Source organism: Podarcis muralis, chromosome Z (assembly GCF_964188315.1).
Source record: "Podarcis muralis chromosome Z, rPodMur119.hap1.1, whole genome shotgun sequence".
Taxonomy (NCBI): Eukaryota; Metazoa; Chordata; class Lepidosauria; order Squamata; family Lacertidae; genus Podarcis; species Podarcis muralis.
Genome location: NC_135673.1, coordinates 42,678,724 through 42,694,126, shown reverse-complemented (window position 1 = coordinate 42,694,126; position 15,403 = coordinate 42,678,724). Strand labels below are relative to the sequence as shown.

At 45.1% G+C, this 15,403-nt stretch overlaps 1 protein-coding gene across 7 annotated transcripts in view; it reads left to right on the top strand.

The window, feature by feature from the left end:
• AFF2 (ALF transcription elongation factor 2) overlaps window positions 1-15,403 on the top strand; it is a 398,976-nt gene that overhangs the window by 234,158 nt on the left and 149,415 nt on the right. For 5 of the 7 annotated variants that reach the window (XM_077922546.1, XM_077922543.1, XM_077922544.1 and 2 more), the window contains 4 exons: window positions 5,271-5,363; window positions 9,593-9,685; window positions 11,115-11,151; window positions 11,382-11,433. In XM_077922546.1, the coding sequence (XP_077778672.1) occupies window positions 5,271-5,363; window positions 9,593-9,685; window positions 11,115-11,151; window positions 11,382-11,433 (275 nt within the window). The remainder of the gene's footprint in view (window positions 1-5,270; window positions 5,364-9,592; window positions 9,686-11,114; window positions 11,152-11,381; window positions 11,434-15,403) is intronic. The other 2 variants (XM_028714336.2, XM_028714334.2) reach the window with 1 other exon arrangement.

Below are 15,403 nucleotides of genomic sequence, written 5' to 3'. Positions count from 1 at the left end.
AGAAAGGAGACAGAATTAATGGAAAGCATGACCCATCAATGACATATGTAGGTCAGGCATGGAGAGTCTGTAGCCCCCTGGATGTTGTTGGACTCCAACTCCTATCAGCTTCATTGAGCATGGCCAGTAGTTATCAGGTATGGTGAAAATTGTAGTCCAACAATGTGGGGGCACCAGGTCCACCAATTCCCTATCCAACATGTAGATGTTCTTGGAGGGGAAACTAGGGTTATATCCATCACTAGTCCTACTCAGAACAAACCCACTGAAATTAATAAGCATGGCTAACATAGGCCCATTAATTTCAGTGGGTTTATTCTGAGTAGGACTCAGCTGAGTACAACCCCTTGTCATAAGAGGCAATTTTTCCTAACATCTTAGTCTCTATGGATTTATTTCAGTAATCTTTTCTTGTGGGCTGGGTGAGGCAAGGACTGGAGTAGAAACTGATCTGTCTAGCTTGGCAATTTTTGTGCTGCCAGAGGATTCCCTGACACAGGAAAATTGCCCTTTGGCCGCATCTCCCTTGTTTTACATATGCTGCGTGTTCCCAGCTGTGCAATAATTAGACGTTGAGGGGGATGGAATCTGTCCCAGAAAATTTATATTCTGTGTCAAACACTAATCATTTGTACAGGTGTGGAGATGATGATGATGCAGAGCTTAAGACAATGCAGCATCAGGGTCACATAAGTAGATCTCAGCGAGGCATCATAAATCTGGCCCAGTTTCATTTGCTCGGCAATATTTTCGATATCCCCAATATGTTAGACAAATCAGCAGTGGAAATTGAGATGTAAAGGCTAGTAAAAGTCCACATCAAGACTGGCTCAGCTTCTTTGCATGGAAGAGAGAAAGAGAGAGAGAGAGAGAGAGAGAGAGAGAGAGAGAGAGAGAGAGAGAGAGAGAATTTGGAATGCAATCCTATGGCCCCTAAAAAATGTATCTTAGAGGCACCTCACTTGCTTTTTGAGCCTTTGAACTGGAGATGCTGGGGACTGAACCTGTGACCTTTCTAGCAACACCCCTACATATTCTACAGCATGTACCTCCAGACTGAAGTTGCTAGAGAGGGGTTTGTTTCCCCCCATTTTAAGCATTTGGTTTTTGGTCAACAGTCCCTCAGTCAAAAGAAATGTAAATTAACTAGAGACCTCTGTTTTCTGTTCCTTATCAGCTTTGGGCCAAGACTTCCTATATATAAAGTCTAAGTCCAGAAGCAAAGATATTTTACAAGGAGCAAAACATTTAAAGATGGGTGTTAGCTGGCAAACCACGTGTGGTCTGCACATCATACAGAGCAGATGTTTTTAAAAACTAACTGAAACTGTGTGATGGTGCCTATCAGCAATGGGGAATGCTCTTACCCCCAACAAAAATTAGAGATTGGTCAGGAAAGTATTGTTTTCTTTAACTGAGTTTTTGGGGAGCACATTTGTCTTGACTCTCTGGTTCAAGATTCCTTGCCAGTTTTTCTTTTAATACGAACACTTCTTCACCACTGTAGATAGCATTACATCCTTGCATTGCTTATTGACAGAACATACTCTGCAGGCTGGTTGGCAAAACTCAAAGGCCCACTAACCATTAGTTTAAAATAGCATGAGACCAGACCTAGAGTCAATAACACCTTTGATGTTATGTTTCCCCTGAAGGCATTTGGAGAATTGAGTGGAGAGGAGAGAACATGCCCAGTCGTTTTGTTGTTGTCAGAAAGGGCCAGCATGAACCTGAGAAACACATTTACTTTGTTTTGTTTTTAAACGTATATATCACTTTTCCCTTTTCCAGTTGCTCAAAGTGGTTTGCAACAATAACTTGGGAACAAATGCAAATCAAGTAGCCCAAAGAAATCCTATCTCAATACAAGAGAATTTTAGTTATAAGAATATCTGATAAACTGTTGTAGAAGGTTTCAACCACGTCTCTGAGCAGCCACACTGAGATCCCTACACCAAGCGTAGTGTTCTTCTTGTTCCAAAGACAACAAAGTCTGTTGACTAGAACTCAGTCAGCAAGTATGCTCAGCTGGAAAATGGTAATCTTTGAGGTATTGGGAACCAGACTGGCCCAGAATGAACATGTGGCATACATGGGGCAGATTTCAGTATGGCAGCTAGAATTTTCAAGCAATGAACAATGACTGGAACCACATGCCTGGCATGAATTCTGCTTTTTGTGAAGTTTGGCAGGAGAGCTACAGGGACTTAGGAATTTTTTTCCCAGCCCAAGGACCATATTCCCTTCCAAGCAATATCCTAAGGGCCACATACCAGTAGTAGGTGGTGCCAGAGGCAAAAGTAGGTAGAGCAACTACACATTTGTACAATAGGCTAGGTACTACACAAATTACTACATCCTGCTATCTTCTAACCTGTGTTGACCACATTGACAGATGAGTGGGGCTTAAAAACTGCTGGTCATGTGATGTCACCATGATGTCAGCTGAAGCATTTTCCTTTGCCTGTGTGGTTTGAAATCAAACCATATGGTCAAAGGCATCGTTTCCTGTGGGTTTTGCTGTAAGCACTGGTCAGCTGATCGGTGCTTACCTCACTTCTTTATCTGTCCCATAGAATGTCAGGGTAGGGCAGGAGGGTGGGACTTGGAGAAAACAGCCTCATAGGCAGAATTAGGAGGCCCTTCTAGGCATGATCTAGGTGTGCACTTGAAACATCTTTGAAGGCAGTGTGCCCTAAGAAACAGGAAATGTGATGCTGTAGGAAGCCCTGAGGGGAGAATGGTGTTAAGATCCCTTGAAGCGCAGGTGCTCTGCTCAGATGTAAACCTGGAGCTGCCTGCCACTTTTTCTCTTTCTCCGGCTTTCAAGTAACAACAGAAAGTGAGCAGTACTCTTGAGTTGCTCACTGGAGGCCTCTCTCCAAGAAAGTAGTGATCATTCTTCCTTATTTCTTCGCCTGAGCAATTCTGCCTTTGTCACTTTCAAAAAGAAGTTGTCATGATCCCTTCATTACCATTTTTCTTAATGTGATAAGTGAACACTACAAGGAAGCGATTGCGTCTGAAAAAGGAGAATAGTCCTCAGAAGCAGCTCTACCGACGGTTGCTCTTTGAAAAGACTTGGGCTGGGGGATTTTGCTAAATGCGTTGTTCTGTCTCCTTTTGCCAGTGTGGAGTTGTCATTTTAGGGCATATCTCTCTCTCTCTCTCTCTCTCTCTCTCTCTCTCTCTCTCTCTCTGAACATGAACATGAGTTATCCTTGTAAGAAAGAGAAAGAGATTGCTACATTACCAAGTCTAGCCTTTGTATCTCTCCAGCAAAGCGAGATCAACAACTCCATTTTGTAATTGCTGGAACTTGATAATAAATTGCATGTTGCACTGGGGGTAGGAGGGGGGAAAACAGTGTTCTTTGGCAGGTTTACTCCAGTTCCGCTTTGTATGATAACTGGTAATTGTCACTGCTTGACACTTGCAGGAGTTATGAATAACATTCACTGCTTAGGGCTAACTAGTGTAGTAATCACGGTTCTTCTGGGTGGTCTTTACATGGGCGTCTATCCAGCTCTTTCTGTGTGACCCCCTGATAAACTGTTGCTAATGAACAGCCTGCTAGTGTTTGATGACCAGCTGGAGGCAACAAAGGCAATGCATGCTGTAGTAATAATTAAGATCTGTTCTTTAAAAGAAAGGAAGGAAGAAAAAAAAGTCAGGGTTCTCAAAGCCTTCCTGAATTTCTCGGCAACAGTATTTTGTGCCCTCTTGGCTTGCCCTGACTGAAAAACGTGATACTTAAGAGAAGACGGTGAAGGGTTTGTACCTTTGTGACTTTAATTTAAGGACACAGGACAAGTCCCACTTGATCAGGGCAATGGCCCATGTAGTCTAGCATCTTGTTTTCACAGATGTCTAAGGGAAGCACACAAGCAGGACTTAAACACAACAACATTCTCCTGACTTTTGATTCCCAACAACTGGTATTCAGAGGAATGATGCATCTGACTGTGGAGGCATAGCCACCATGACTAGTAGCCACTGATAGCCTTAACCTCCATGAATCTGGGGAAGCCTCTCTTAAAGCCATCCAAGTTGGTGGCCATCACTCTCTCCTGTGGGAATGAGATCCATAGCTTAACTATGAAGTAGTGCTTTATTTGTCTGCCCTGTTCCAACATTTCATTTAACCTCCATGAGTTCTGGTGTTATGAGAGAGGGAGCAAACTTTTCTCTATCTGTTTCCTCCACTCTGTGCATACTTTTAAACACATTTATCACGTCTCTTATTGCTTGTCTTTTCTCTATATTAAGAAACCCCACCCCCACCCCCCAAATGCTGTGACCATTTCTCTTAGGTGAGTTTCTCCATTCCCTAGATATTTCTGAAGGTTGTAGCTTTTAGGGAGTAAGGACAAGGAGAACCTTGAGGATTCCCGCATCATTTGTATTTCATAACACCATTGAGAAATTGTGAGCTTGCTCTTGAATGCCCTGAACCGTCTTCTTTTGCCTGAGTATTCCTAGGCTAGAATCCCATAATCATTATCACCCACAATGCAGTGTGTGTTGCCATTGCCGGGAGGTAATATTAATGTGGGATGCAATCAGACCATTTTCACCATCATCATTATCATTTCAATTTATTAACCACCTTTCACCTTAAGGTTCCAAGGTGGGTTGCAACAATTAAAGCACAATATTTTAAAAAAATATTTAAAACCTGTTTTTAGATAGGTCCTGAAGCATACATCTCAGGTGTTAAGAGCTAGGGTAAAGAAGTGCCTCTTCAGCATTTGCCAAAAGCTGTATAAATGAAGGTGCCAGATGTACCTCTGTGTGAAGGGAGTTCCACAACTTAGGGGCTGCCACAGAGAATGTCCTTTCCTTGTCCACCACACCCTGAGCTTCAGAGGTTGGTGGATCAACCAATGGAGCACTCTCTGCTAATCTTAGCCCCCAATTCGGTCTTGTGGGGAAGGAGGCACTCTTTCAGATATTTGGGGCCTGAGTCATTTGGGGCTTTAAACATAACATGAGGACCTTGAACTGGGCCTAGAAATGAACTGGCAACCTGTGCAGCTGTTTTAAAACAGGGGTTATATGAGATCTGGAGGGAGCCTCAGCCAGTAATCTAACCACTGCATTTTGAACCACTTGAAGTTTCTGAGTTATCTTCTGGGGTACAGTTACTCCAGACATTCAACCTTCAGGGAGGAAAAGCCAATAAAGAAGGAATGACTTGAACTGATGCTCACAAAATTAGATTTATTTGCAAATATTTATTTCTTACATTTATATCCCTCCTTTCTTAGGAACATAAGGAACATGGGGAAGGGCCATGGCACAGTGGTACAGCATCTGATATGCATACAGAATGTCCCAGGTTCAGTCCTCAGCATCTTCAGGTAGGGCTGAGAGAGAACCCCATCTGAGGTCTTGGGGTCATACTCATTGGGGCTCTCTGGTCTCTCTCTGGTCAAAATATGCTGTAGAAATGCATACAAAAATACACAATTTAGGGGGAAATGCATTGAAAAGCTTACAAAAAATGCATTTTATGGAAAGAATACATGTAAAATACATACTTTGAGTGGAAATGCACACAATTTAAATGTGAATTCATTGTGCATGATATGTTTTGTGTGTGTGTGTGCAGAAAACAGATCAAAGGAGACCTATAACAGAACACATATAAAAGTGACACAGAACAGAAATAACCTGAGCCATCCACCCTTTCTCTGGGAAGAAGTCCCTGAGCAGAGAATCTGTGGATATAGAGCCCTTCATGATGCTAGATTCAGTAGGATAAACATTTCATGGAGTGCATTTCATTTCAGAAGCACTGATTTCCAAAGCACCAAAAAAGAAGCTTCTCTGGTTTCTCTAAAGGACAAAACTAAACTGTCACAGTGCCTGTTTGTGGAATTATTCCTGAAACCATTTAGTTCTACTTTATGCACTAAGCCTCCAAACCACTGGAGTCCGTCACTAATCTGCATCTTTGCAAAAGGCCCAAGATGAGTCCAGCCAAAATCCTCAAGGATTTAAACACATCAATCCCAGCCAGTGGCACATTAGCACTCAATTTAGCACATAGGAGGATTCAGAGCCTGAATTCTCCATTTCCTTGGTTTAATTCTAACTTGCTTCGTATAAGCCATGAATGCATTTCATTAAAATGGGATACTAAATTATAAACTCAAGACCATTAGGTGGATGCACAGGGCTGTGTTGTGCTGAAGAGAGCCTTTGCAATGGATTCTTCCATTTATTTTCCTGCCAAATTTCTCCAACTTGCTTGCCACATAAATTGCAACCTGGCATACAACAGCTCTTTCTCCATACACTACAACATTTCCTTGTAAGGGAGTAGCTCCACCATCCCCTTGTTCATTTTGGCTGCCTTTTCCTCCTTTTTGGTTGCCTTCTTCTGAACCTTTCCCCACCCTACAATATCCTTTTTGAGGTGAGACAACCAGAACTGCACACAATAATTATCATGCTTTGGGTTCTGAATGATTGCAGAATTGCATGAAAAACAACACATGGCTGTCAATTTCACAAGGTCTCAATAAGGATCTCCGGACAGGGGCAGAAAATGCAGAGTCAATGTTGGGAAGTAGACGCCTGCCGCTGATGTCCCAAACATTTACGTCAACCTTGCTCCCATTTGTGCATCAATCTGTTTTGCAACTGTCAGCTAAGTTTTGTGTATGGAATTGGAATTGATTACACCGTGAAATGGAAACAGTCTGAACATACATGCATACATACATGCAAATAAATGCCTTTGGATATTTCCAGCCTTGTCTGACAATTGCAAATTGTAATTACATTCTCTTCTTGGAGCAAAGCCCAAGTGTTGGCTATTTTTAAGGGAAGCCTATGTGGTAGGGTATTTTTGTTTGTTTCTTAATTTGTTTGTACTTCTTGAGATGGATGGAACAAATTATCACATACCCCTTAAAAAACCACCCATGCAGAACAAGAAGCGGCAGGAGGGTTTTGTTTTGTTTTGTGGAAAGAACCCTGCCAGGGTTTTAAAATTTTCAGAGATAAAATTATATGTTACTTAGTATTAGTAGTTCTTAAAAAAAAATTAGCTTTACTCCTCCTGTCCTTTGATGCAGCTTTACATATGTGTTGCTGCTCCATTGGTAAGCTGGAATTTTATGGGTTGCATCTCATGTTAGCCCAACTCAGAGTAGAGCCATTGAAAATAATGGGCATGGCTAGTGGGTCTACTCTTGAGTATGATTTATGTTTGATACAACCCTGTGACTTTTGTCCAGTGCAGTGCTAAGCAGTTTGTTCCATTGGATTTACCCTTGCATAATGGAACTCCACACCCAAGAGATCAGAGGTTTAAAGAGCAGCATGGGATGATTTGCAAAAAGGCTTTCAAACAGCCCCATCCTTCACTCTGAAGCCTTGAGCCTTTAAAGTGTCCCATCCCCTGATGTCACTGTGATGTCAGGTGATTGGCATTTGGGAACCCCACTGTCAAATCTGGCCCTCCAGAGGTGAGGAGCTAAACACTGAGGCCACCATCTAGGAAAGGCTCCTCCACTCAGATTGCATAATATACAAATAACACAGCACGGATTTAAGGCAGCTCAGATTCAGCAAAGCACAATATTGGCAATTATGTCTTCAATTCTGATTTAACTGCTTCCCCTGAGACTCTGAGAAAAAGTCCACAGCTCTGATAGCTTTAGGGCAAACTCTTAACACCTGAGAAACTTGCAAGTGAGATATGAAGTCAAAGGCAATAACCCTACTCATATTTTTATTCCCCATGTTCCATCCGAACATGGAAGTTCTATTTAGATACTATTGCCTACAGTGGCAGCTGGTGGGGCAGTGGGGCTGATGCTGGGCTGCTCTCCCAGTTTCCTAATGCCATGCATCACTTCTGCTTACCAGGAGAGAGGGAAGAAGGCAGAAGGGAGCTCAGCATGGTGCAAGCACAGCATTGGAGCCAATCCAATGCTCCAAATGCTGCACGCACACCATGCCAAGCTCCACTGCTACCTTGCCCCTCTCCCTTTCCATAAGTGGTAGTGATGCATGGTGTTGGGAAGCCCCACCTTCACCAAACCACCCTGCCAGCAACTACTGGTAGCCTCTCAGCTCATGATAAATCTACCCACTATCAATCTAGCCAGCCTCCTTTTAAGACAACCAATCACTTGAAAAGAGAGCAATTGATGCTACTCCAAATTCCTTGGGCTCATTTACTGAAAGTTTCTTGGCGTTTCTTACTTGTAGACGGGAGTTCCTCCTGCAGCAACTGCTTCACAAACCTGCCTTGCAGAATTACACGAGCCTCCTGCTAATTCTCTCCAGTCCTTCTGAGCAGTGTAGGAACCATTAACCCTACAGCCTTGCAGACAAATTATGCTGCTGTTGCTTCTTTTCCCCTAGCTATTCATTAAGCATCTTCTGTATGCTATCCTTCTCAGTTCCTTACCTCAGGGCATGTACAGCTAGTTTAAAAGGATGGTTGGAAGGGGGGGGGGGAGAAAAAGGAGGAGGAGACTTGGCTGGAGAAGTGTGCATGCCTAGCCCTTATAATAAAACACACCGTGTCAATTAAAACAATATTTAAATAAATTTTCCAGGAAGGAGTACACTTTGCTAAGCAGATAAATAGGTACCGCTCCGGCGGGAAGGTAAATGCCGTTTCCATGCGCTGCTCTAGTTCGCCAGAAGCAGCTTAGTCATGCTGGCCACATGACCCGGAAGCTGTGCAACTCTGAAGCCAACAAAACCATACTCACTTAACTGTCGTTTAATCCCTTTTCTTTCAGTGCATAAACTCTGCACCCTTTCCAATAGCTAACATGACTCTGTAAGTCCAAACCACATGGAAGTAAACCCTGGTTTGATTTTCTGAACTTCCATTACACCCCACTTTAAAATATTTCTGTTACTTCTGTGATACTCAGATATTTTTTCAAATCCTTCCAATCTTAGACATTTAATTCTTTCCACAAATAAGTGAATGAAGAAACCTTGATTATTCCCTAACAGTGTTTCGGAAGTGTGTATCAGGTCCAGCTGTATTGCTAACTTAGAACAAGGATGAGCTTCTGTGTTGGGAATAAGTATTTCACTGGAGAAAATGAAGATGAACATTGAATATTACTCTTCTTATCCAGTTTGGTTGTTCTGAAATCATTACACTGAGGGGTGAAAATCTTGACACCCCATTCCCCACACAGAGCTACAATCCACTAAGTGCTTTAACAGACAATCCCTCTTCACAGGGAACTCTGGGAATAGTAGCTCTAGGAGGGAAACAGGGGCCTCCTAACAACACTCAGAATCCTTAATAAACTTATTTTTGGGAAGCCATGACTATTGAAGTGGTATCATTGTACTTTAAATATATTTTAAATGGTCAATGTCTTTCTGAATGCTCATTAAATCATAAGCAAAATAGAAGGCTGTAGCCAACAAAGTTCTACTCACCATAGATCCTTTGGAATTAATGAACTTAAGGTAGCCATGGCAATGAATTTCAGTGGTTCTGCTCTGAGTAGAACTTGCATTGGCTACAACCCAGAGAAAATAGACGGGGGTATAATGTGGACTACATTCTTCTGATTTTTCTTTGTTCTCTTGCTAGGAGATGACCCATTCCTGGCCTCCACCACTTACTGCTATACACACACCTGGAAAAGCTGAACAGAATAAGTTTCCCATTTCGGGCAAGGCACAGGTAGGTTAAGAGTGGACTTTGAAATGCAGACTGGGCATCAAGACCATAGGTTGGTTCAGCTGAATTAGATTACTGTTTTGGCTACACTGGCATCAGTTCAGCCTTGAATGTATTCAACTTAATTATGCATATCAACAATGTTGTTGTGCGCCCCATAGAGACATCTTGGAAGGGCTGGCCAGCTACAGAAGAGGGGTGGGGGAAATTTGAAGAATTGGAGGTCAGTTATCCTGGTGAAGTGTGTGACAGGCGATGTCCGGTCCCAGGAGGTGTTGTAGTTGTCTGGGAAGGTTGTTACGGACACTGAATCATATCCCAGGGACAAGCCCGATAGATTGCCAGAAGTGGTACTTTATCAAAACCTGGAATAGCTCAATCGGTAGAGCATGAGACTATTAATCTCAGGCTCATGGGTTCAATCCCATGTTGGGTAAATGCTTCCTAGATTGCAGGGTGTGGGATTAGATGACCCTTGTGGTCCCAACTCTACAGTTTTATATTATTTGATTCTCTACCTGCCCAGAAGCTGCTTAACACTCTTATCTTGCTTCCTTGACCAAAGATGGCTCAAACTTCAAGTTGGCACTGTCTCTACTCCATCACCTAGGACATTATTATTTTTGTTATTTGCTTTATCTTGCCCAGGGCAACCAAAAGCAACTTAAAACCAACCAACCAGCCAACAAGAAACCCCACATAGACACATTAAAACCAAGGGGGAAAGGAAATACATCCTACCCACTTATGAAAGGTCATAAAGGCCAAAGGCCTGGTTATGGAAGAAAGTTTTTGTCTGGCACCTAAAGATATATAATGATGGTGCCAGGCGAGCCCACCCAGGGAGAACATTCCACAACCATGGAGCTGAACTGTAGAAAATCCCCATCCTTGTGTTGCCACACTCTGGGCCACACTCATGGAGGAGGCTTACAAAGATGGACCTCTGATGGTGATATCAGAGCCTTGTTTGGTTCATATGTCAATGCTTGCAGAAACAAGTGGCTCAGGCATAGCCCTGTAGAAAGATTGCCTGTTCACTTGCCCAGTCCAAAAAAACCCCCCTTAATTTATCATGATCCAACTCATAGGCATAGATGCACATAGCTACTTGATGGTAATAGAGGTGTCCTAGTAACTCTCAGCACCCTCATGAAACCACAGTTCCATTGATTCTTAGGGGAAGCCATGCTATAACTTTAAACGCATAATGCAGAAGGGGCCCTAATTGGCTACAATTCAATAGTTTTCTCTGAGTGTACAAATGAACAAATGTTTCTCTCTGGTGCCATTGTTGTTGCAAGAACTACATACTGTAAGGGGCTTCTTTTGTTTATTAAGGTCACTTTGGTGCCTTAGTCTAAGGAGAAAATACAGGTTTTCCTTCTTAAGTTCTTAACTAATGTTGACATTTTGTGTGCTTTTGTTACAGGATCCACAGCATCTGACCTCAGGATGTGGAGTTCAAAGTAGGTCTTCCCTCATATTATTGGAAACTATCAGTTATAATTTTCGGCCCACTATACAGTATCATTAAGACAACAGGTTTAAAATTAATCAGTGCGCTGCTGAAATAGATGTTGTTTCTTCACATTGTTGTGTTAATGTGTTGTGGAACAGTTGTTATGTCACTTAAGCCTTTCTTGAGGGTGCTGTTAAATTCAGTGCAGTTATATGGATGTGATTTCTTTCTTTTCAGAATGGGGAGAGCCGGCTGGCAAAGTTGCAACCAAATCAGTGCCACAGAAATCGTAAGTAATTTCCCTCTCCTTCCTCCTTGAAAAGTTTTCACTATGCCTGAGTGATGATGCTGTGTTTACCTGCCGTGATGTAGTGCAATGCAGCCTTTCCCAACATGGTGCCCTCCACATAGTGCTCGGCTATAACTCTCATAATCCCTGACCAGTTTGTCATGCTACTTGAAGCCAATGGGGTTGTAGTCCAGCAATAGCTAGGCTGCGTTGAAGATCATTCATAAACTATGGTCAGAATTGGGACTTAATAATGCTTAGTGTAGGTCCATGAAATTGTTGAGCATGTTAATGGGTCTACTCCAAGCATGACCATATCTGAGTCTACCCCAATGTGCAGGGGAACACTAGCACGCTGTGGGAAATTAATTATTTTTTAAAGAAGAAGAAGTGCTCATCTATGGGAGAAGCTGCCTGCAGTTTCCCTATGCATGATTATCCTCTAGCTTTCCCTCCTTCTGGTTAGCCTCTGTGGGAAGGAAAGAAAGGTGTTCCCGTCTCATTTCTGCACTGGGTGAGTTTGGAGCATCCAATCATTCCCAATGGAGAGAAAAGCCTTTGAAAGAGGCTGCCCTCCAATCAAAAGGCATGCCTGGAACAGTGACTCATAGAAAACCCCAGAAAATGGATTTCTGGGGCAGAGGGTAAATCTTACGCTTACAGAATCAAAACGTTCATCGCTGAAAGCAATGCTTGTGGGAAGGCAGGATATATATGTATAATTTGTGTTGTATATGTGTGTATTCTACTGCTTTGTGTATGTAAGGCACTTTATCCACAAAGTTTCATTCCACATTTGTTGTTCCACTGTCTCTATTAGTTTTGAGAACTGTTACTAATACTTCATCTCAAATACACCCAGAACACACTATAGTTTGTGTGAAAGTTCAGCAGAGTATATGTATGTTGACCTCTTTCACCCAATAACTAAGCAGGAAGTGTAGATTCTCTGTCTGCCCCCACCACATTATAAGTACCGTATTTTTCGGACTATTGGACGCACCGGTCCATAGGACGCACCTAGATTTGGGGGGGGGAAATAAAGGCAAAAAAATTTATTCCCCCCCCCGCCAGGCGCGGGGCTGGGGCGGGGAAGCCCGAGCTTCCCCCTCCCCCAGAACGGGACCCAGAGCCATGCCGAAGCTGCGCGCAGCTTTGGCATCGCTCTGGGAGCTTGCGGGGCTGGGGGAGGAGGAAGCCTTCCGCCAGCCTCCAAACCATGTCGGGAGACAGCGGGATGGCGCGCTGCGCCTCTCCCGCTGTCCCCCGAGTTTGCGGGGCTGGGCCAGCCTTCTAACCAAGTCGGGGGACAGCGGGAAGGGCGCGCTGCGCCCCTGCCGCTGTCTCCCGAGTTTGCGGGGCTGGCGACGGGGAGGAGCAGGCTTCTCCCCCCGCCAGCCTTCTAGCCAAGTCGGGGGACAGCGGGAAGGGCGCGCTGCGCCTCTCCCGCTGTCCCCCGAGCTTGTGGGGCTGGCGGTGGGGCTCTCCTGAAGCCTGGAGGTTGTGGGGCTGGTGGGGGGGAGAAGCAGGCTTGCTCCTCCCACCCCCAGCCTCCAGATCAGGTCGGGGAATAGCGGGATGGCGGAGCGCCGCCATCCCGCTATTCCACGACCTGATCTGGAGGTTGTGGGGCTGGGGGGGGGGAGAAGCAGGCTTGCTTCTCCCACCCCCAGCCTCCAGATCAGGTCGGGGAATAGCGGGATGGCGGAGCGCCGCCATCCCGCTATTCCCCGACCTGATCTGGAGGTTGTGGGGCTGGGGGGGGGGAGAAGCAGGCTTGCTTCTCCCACCCCCAGCCTCCAGATCAGGTCGGGGAATAGCGGGATGGCGGAGCGCCGCCATCCCGCTATTCCCCGACCTGATCTGGAAGTTGTGGGGCTGGGGGGGGGGAGAAGCAGGCTTGCTCCTCCCACCCCCAGCCTCCAGATCAGGTCGGGGAATAGCGGGATGGCGGAGCGCCGCCATCCCGCTATTCCCCGACCTGATCTGGAGGTTGTGGGGATGGTGGGGGGGAGAAGCAGGCTTGCTTCTCTCACCCCCAGCCTCCAGATCAGGTCGGGGAATAGCGGGATGGCGGCGCTTCGCCATCCCCCTATCCCCCGAGCTTGTGGGGCTGGGGGGGAGAAGCAGGCTTGCTTCTCCCCCCGCCAGCCTCCAGATCAGGTCGGGGAATAGCGGGGTGGCGGCTCTGCGCCTCCCCGCTGTCCCCAGCTTTTGGGTGCAGGCTGCTGCCCGCAAGCCTTGCGAGCCCGCGGGACATCCCGCCGGGCTTGCAAGACTTGGGATAGCTTCCTGAAGCCTGGAGAGCGAGAGGGGTCGGTGCGCACGGACCCCTCTCGCTCTCCAGGCTTCAGCAAAAGCCTGCATTCGCACCATAGGACGCACACACATTTCCCCTTCATTTTTGGAGGGGAAAAAGTGCGTCCTATAGTGCGAAAAATACGGTAGTGGTTGGAAAGGTACTACTGAAACTCCAACCAGCATAGTAAGTGTAAGACCAATAAACCAGTGCTGTCTATGTGGAAGGGGCTTTATTGCTTACCAGATTCATGTAATCTAGGAGCAAAGGCCAGCTCAAGCTGGGAAGGTTCAACAATAGCTGGTGAAGGGATCTACTGGCAGGACCTGCTGGCAACCACTGGGAAGGGTTTGAAGGAAGTAGTGAATTTCCATCCTTACCAGAAACCTATGGGAGACAGAAGTGCAGAAAAGGAGCCTTAGTTCACAAAATGCAAGTGCATGTTTGCTGACTGACAAGCCACCATCTTCCCATGTGTGCAGGCATCCAATGACAGCTAGACACTTAGGGAACAGTGTAACTGCAGTATCTCCAGTGCAAGTCACCTCCTGAGCTGCTCCTACAGGAGGCAGTGATAGCCACAAACTTGACACATAATTCATCTCAATACTGTGAGAGCAGGACGCTGGACTAGATGGGCCACTGGCCTAATCCAGCAGGCTCGTCTGTGATCTTAATCTACAAACCTTTTCAAGCCAGAATGGCTGTATAAATACATGCAAAGGTACAAAAGTCTTGCTGAGAGGAGCAGTGTAGCTCCAGAGAACATTGGCCATGACAGGGATGTGGAGGCTTAGCTAACCCTGAATAGCTCAGTGGGCAGAGCATGAGACTCTTAATCACAGAGTTGTCCGTTCTAGCCCCATGCTGGGCTAAATATTCCTGCATCGCAAGGGGCTGGATTGGTTGACCCTCATGGTCTCTTACAATTCTATTATTATTAGCTAAGAGGCCAGGTTCCCTTGGCAGGCAGAAGGGATGAAGCAGGTCCTCCTCTTCATTTTGAAGGCTTTCGAAGCATTCTGCCAGCTGGGATTGCCTAGGGGGCCAGCATTTTGCCTCCCTCCCTCCGGCAGTTGTCTGTTAGTTTCTATTTAGTGAGAAAAAACATAAACCTCATTGTACTTGAGAATTCTCCAGCTTGTCAGCAAGGGAAAGCAGAAGCCTGGACTTGCAACGTCAATCATTTCTAGCTTCTGGCAATAGGATGTTTAGGGACTCTGAGCATTGAGCATATATGCTGAGGCCATCTTTGTTAATACCTTTTGATAGGGAAGTAGCAAAACCACTCTTGTCATTTTATTTTTAGCTGTTTTGCAAAACAGTGTTGACTTTCTGGTGGGGGAGGGAATTGTGTGTGTCACAGGTGGGAATGCTAGGAAGTTGCTCAGCCAGCGGCGAAGCACAAGGTGCTCTCTACTCCCTGCTTTTTTCTGCAAAATGGTGTTAGCACATCAGCAGAATGTTGTTGTGTTGTTGAGAACACAATATGGCTGCATAGCTATGGCATTTTTAATCTAGAATTGACCAAAGCTGAGTCTTTGTTCTTTTTTCTATGTAGTCCCCACAAGAATGGGAAATACTGCATGTTTTTATGCCCCCAATAAGCTCTTATTGAGAAACTGGATTAATTCAGAAAACATAATCTAGCTGCAACCTGATTCTGTGTTA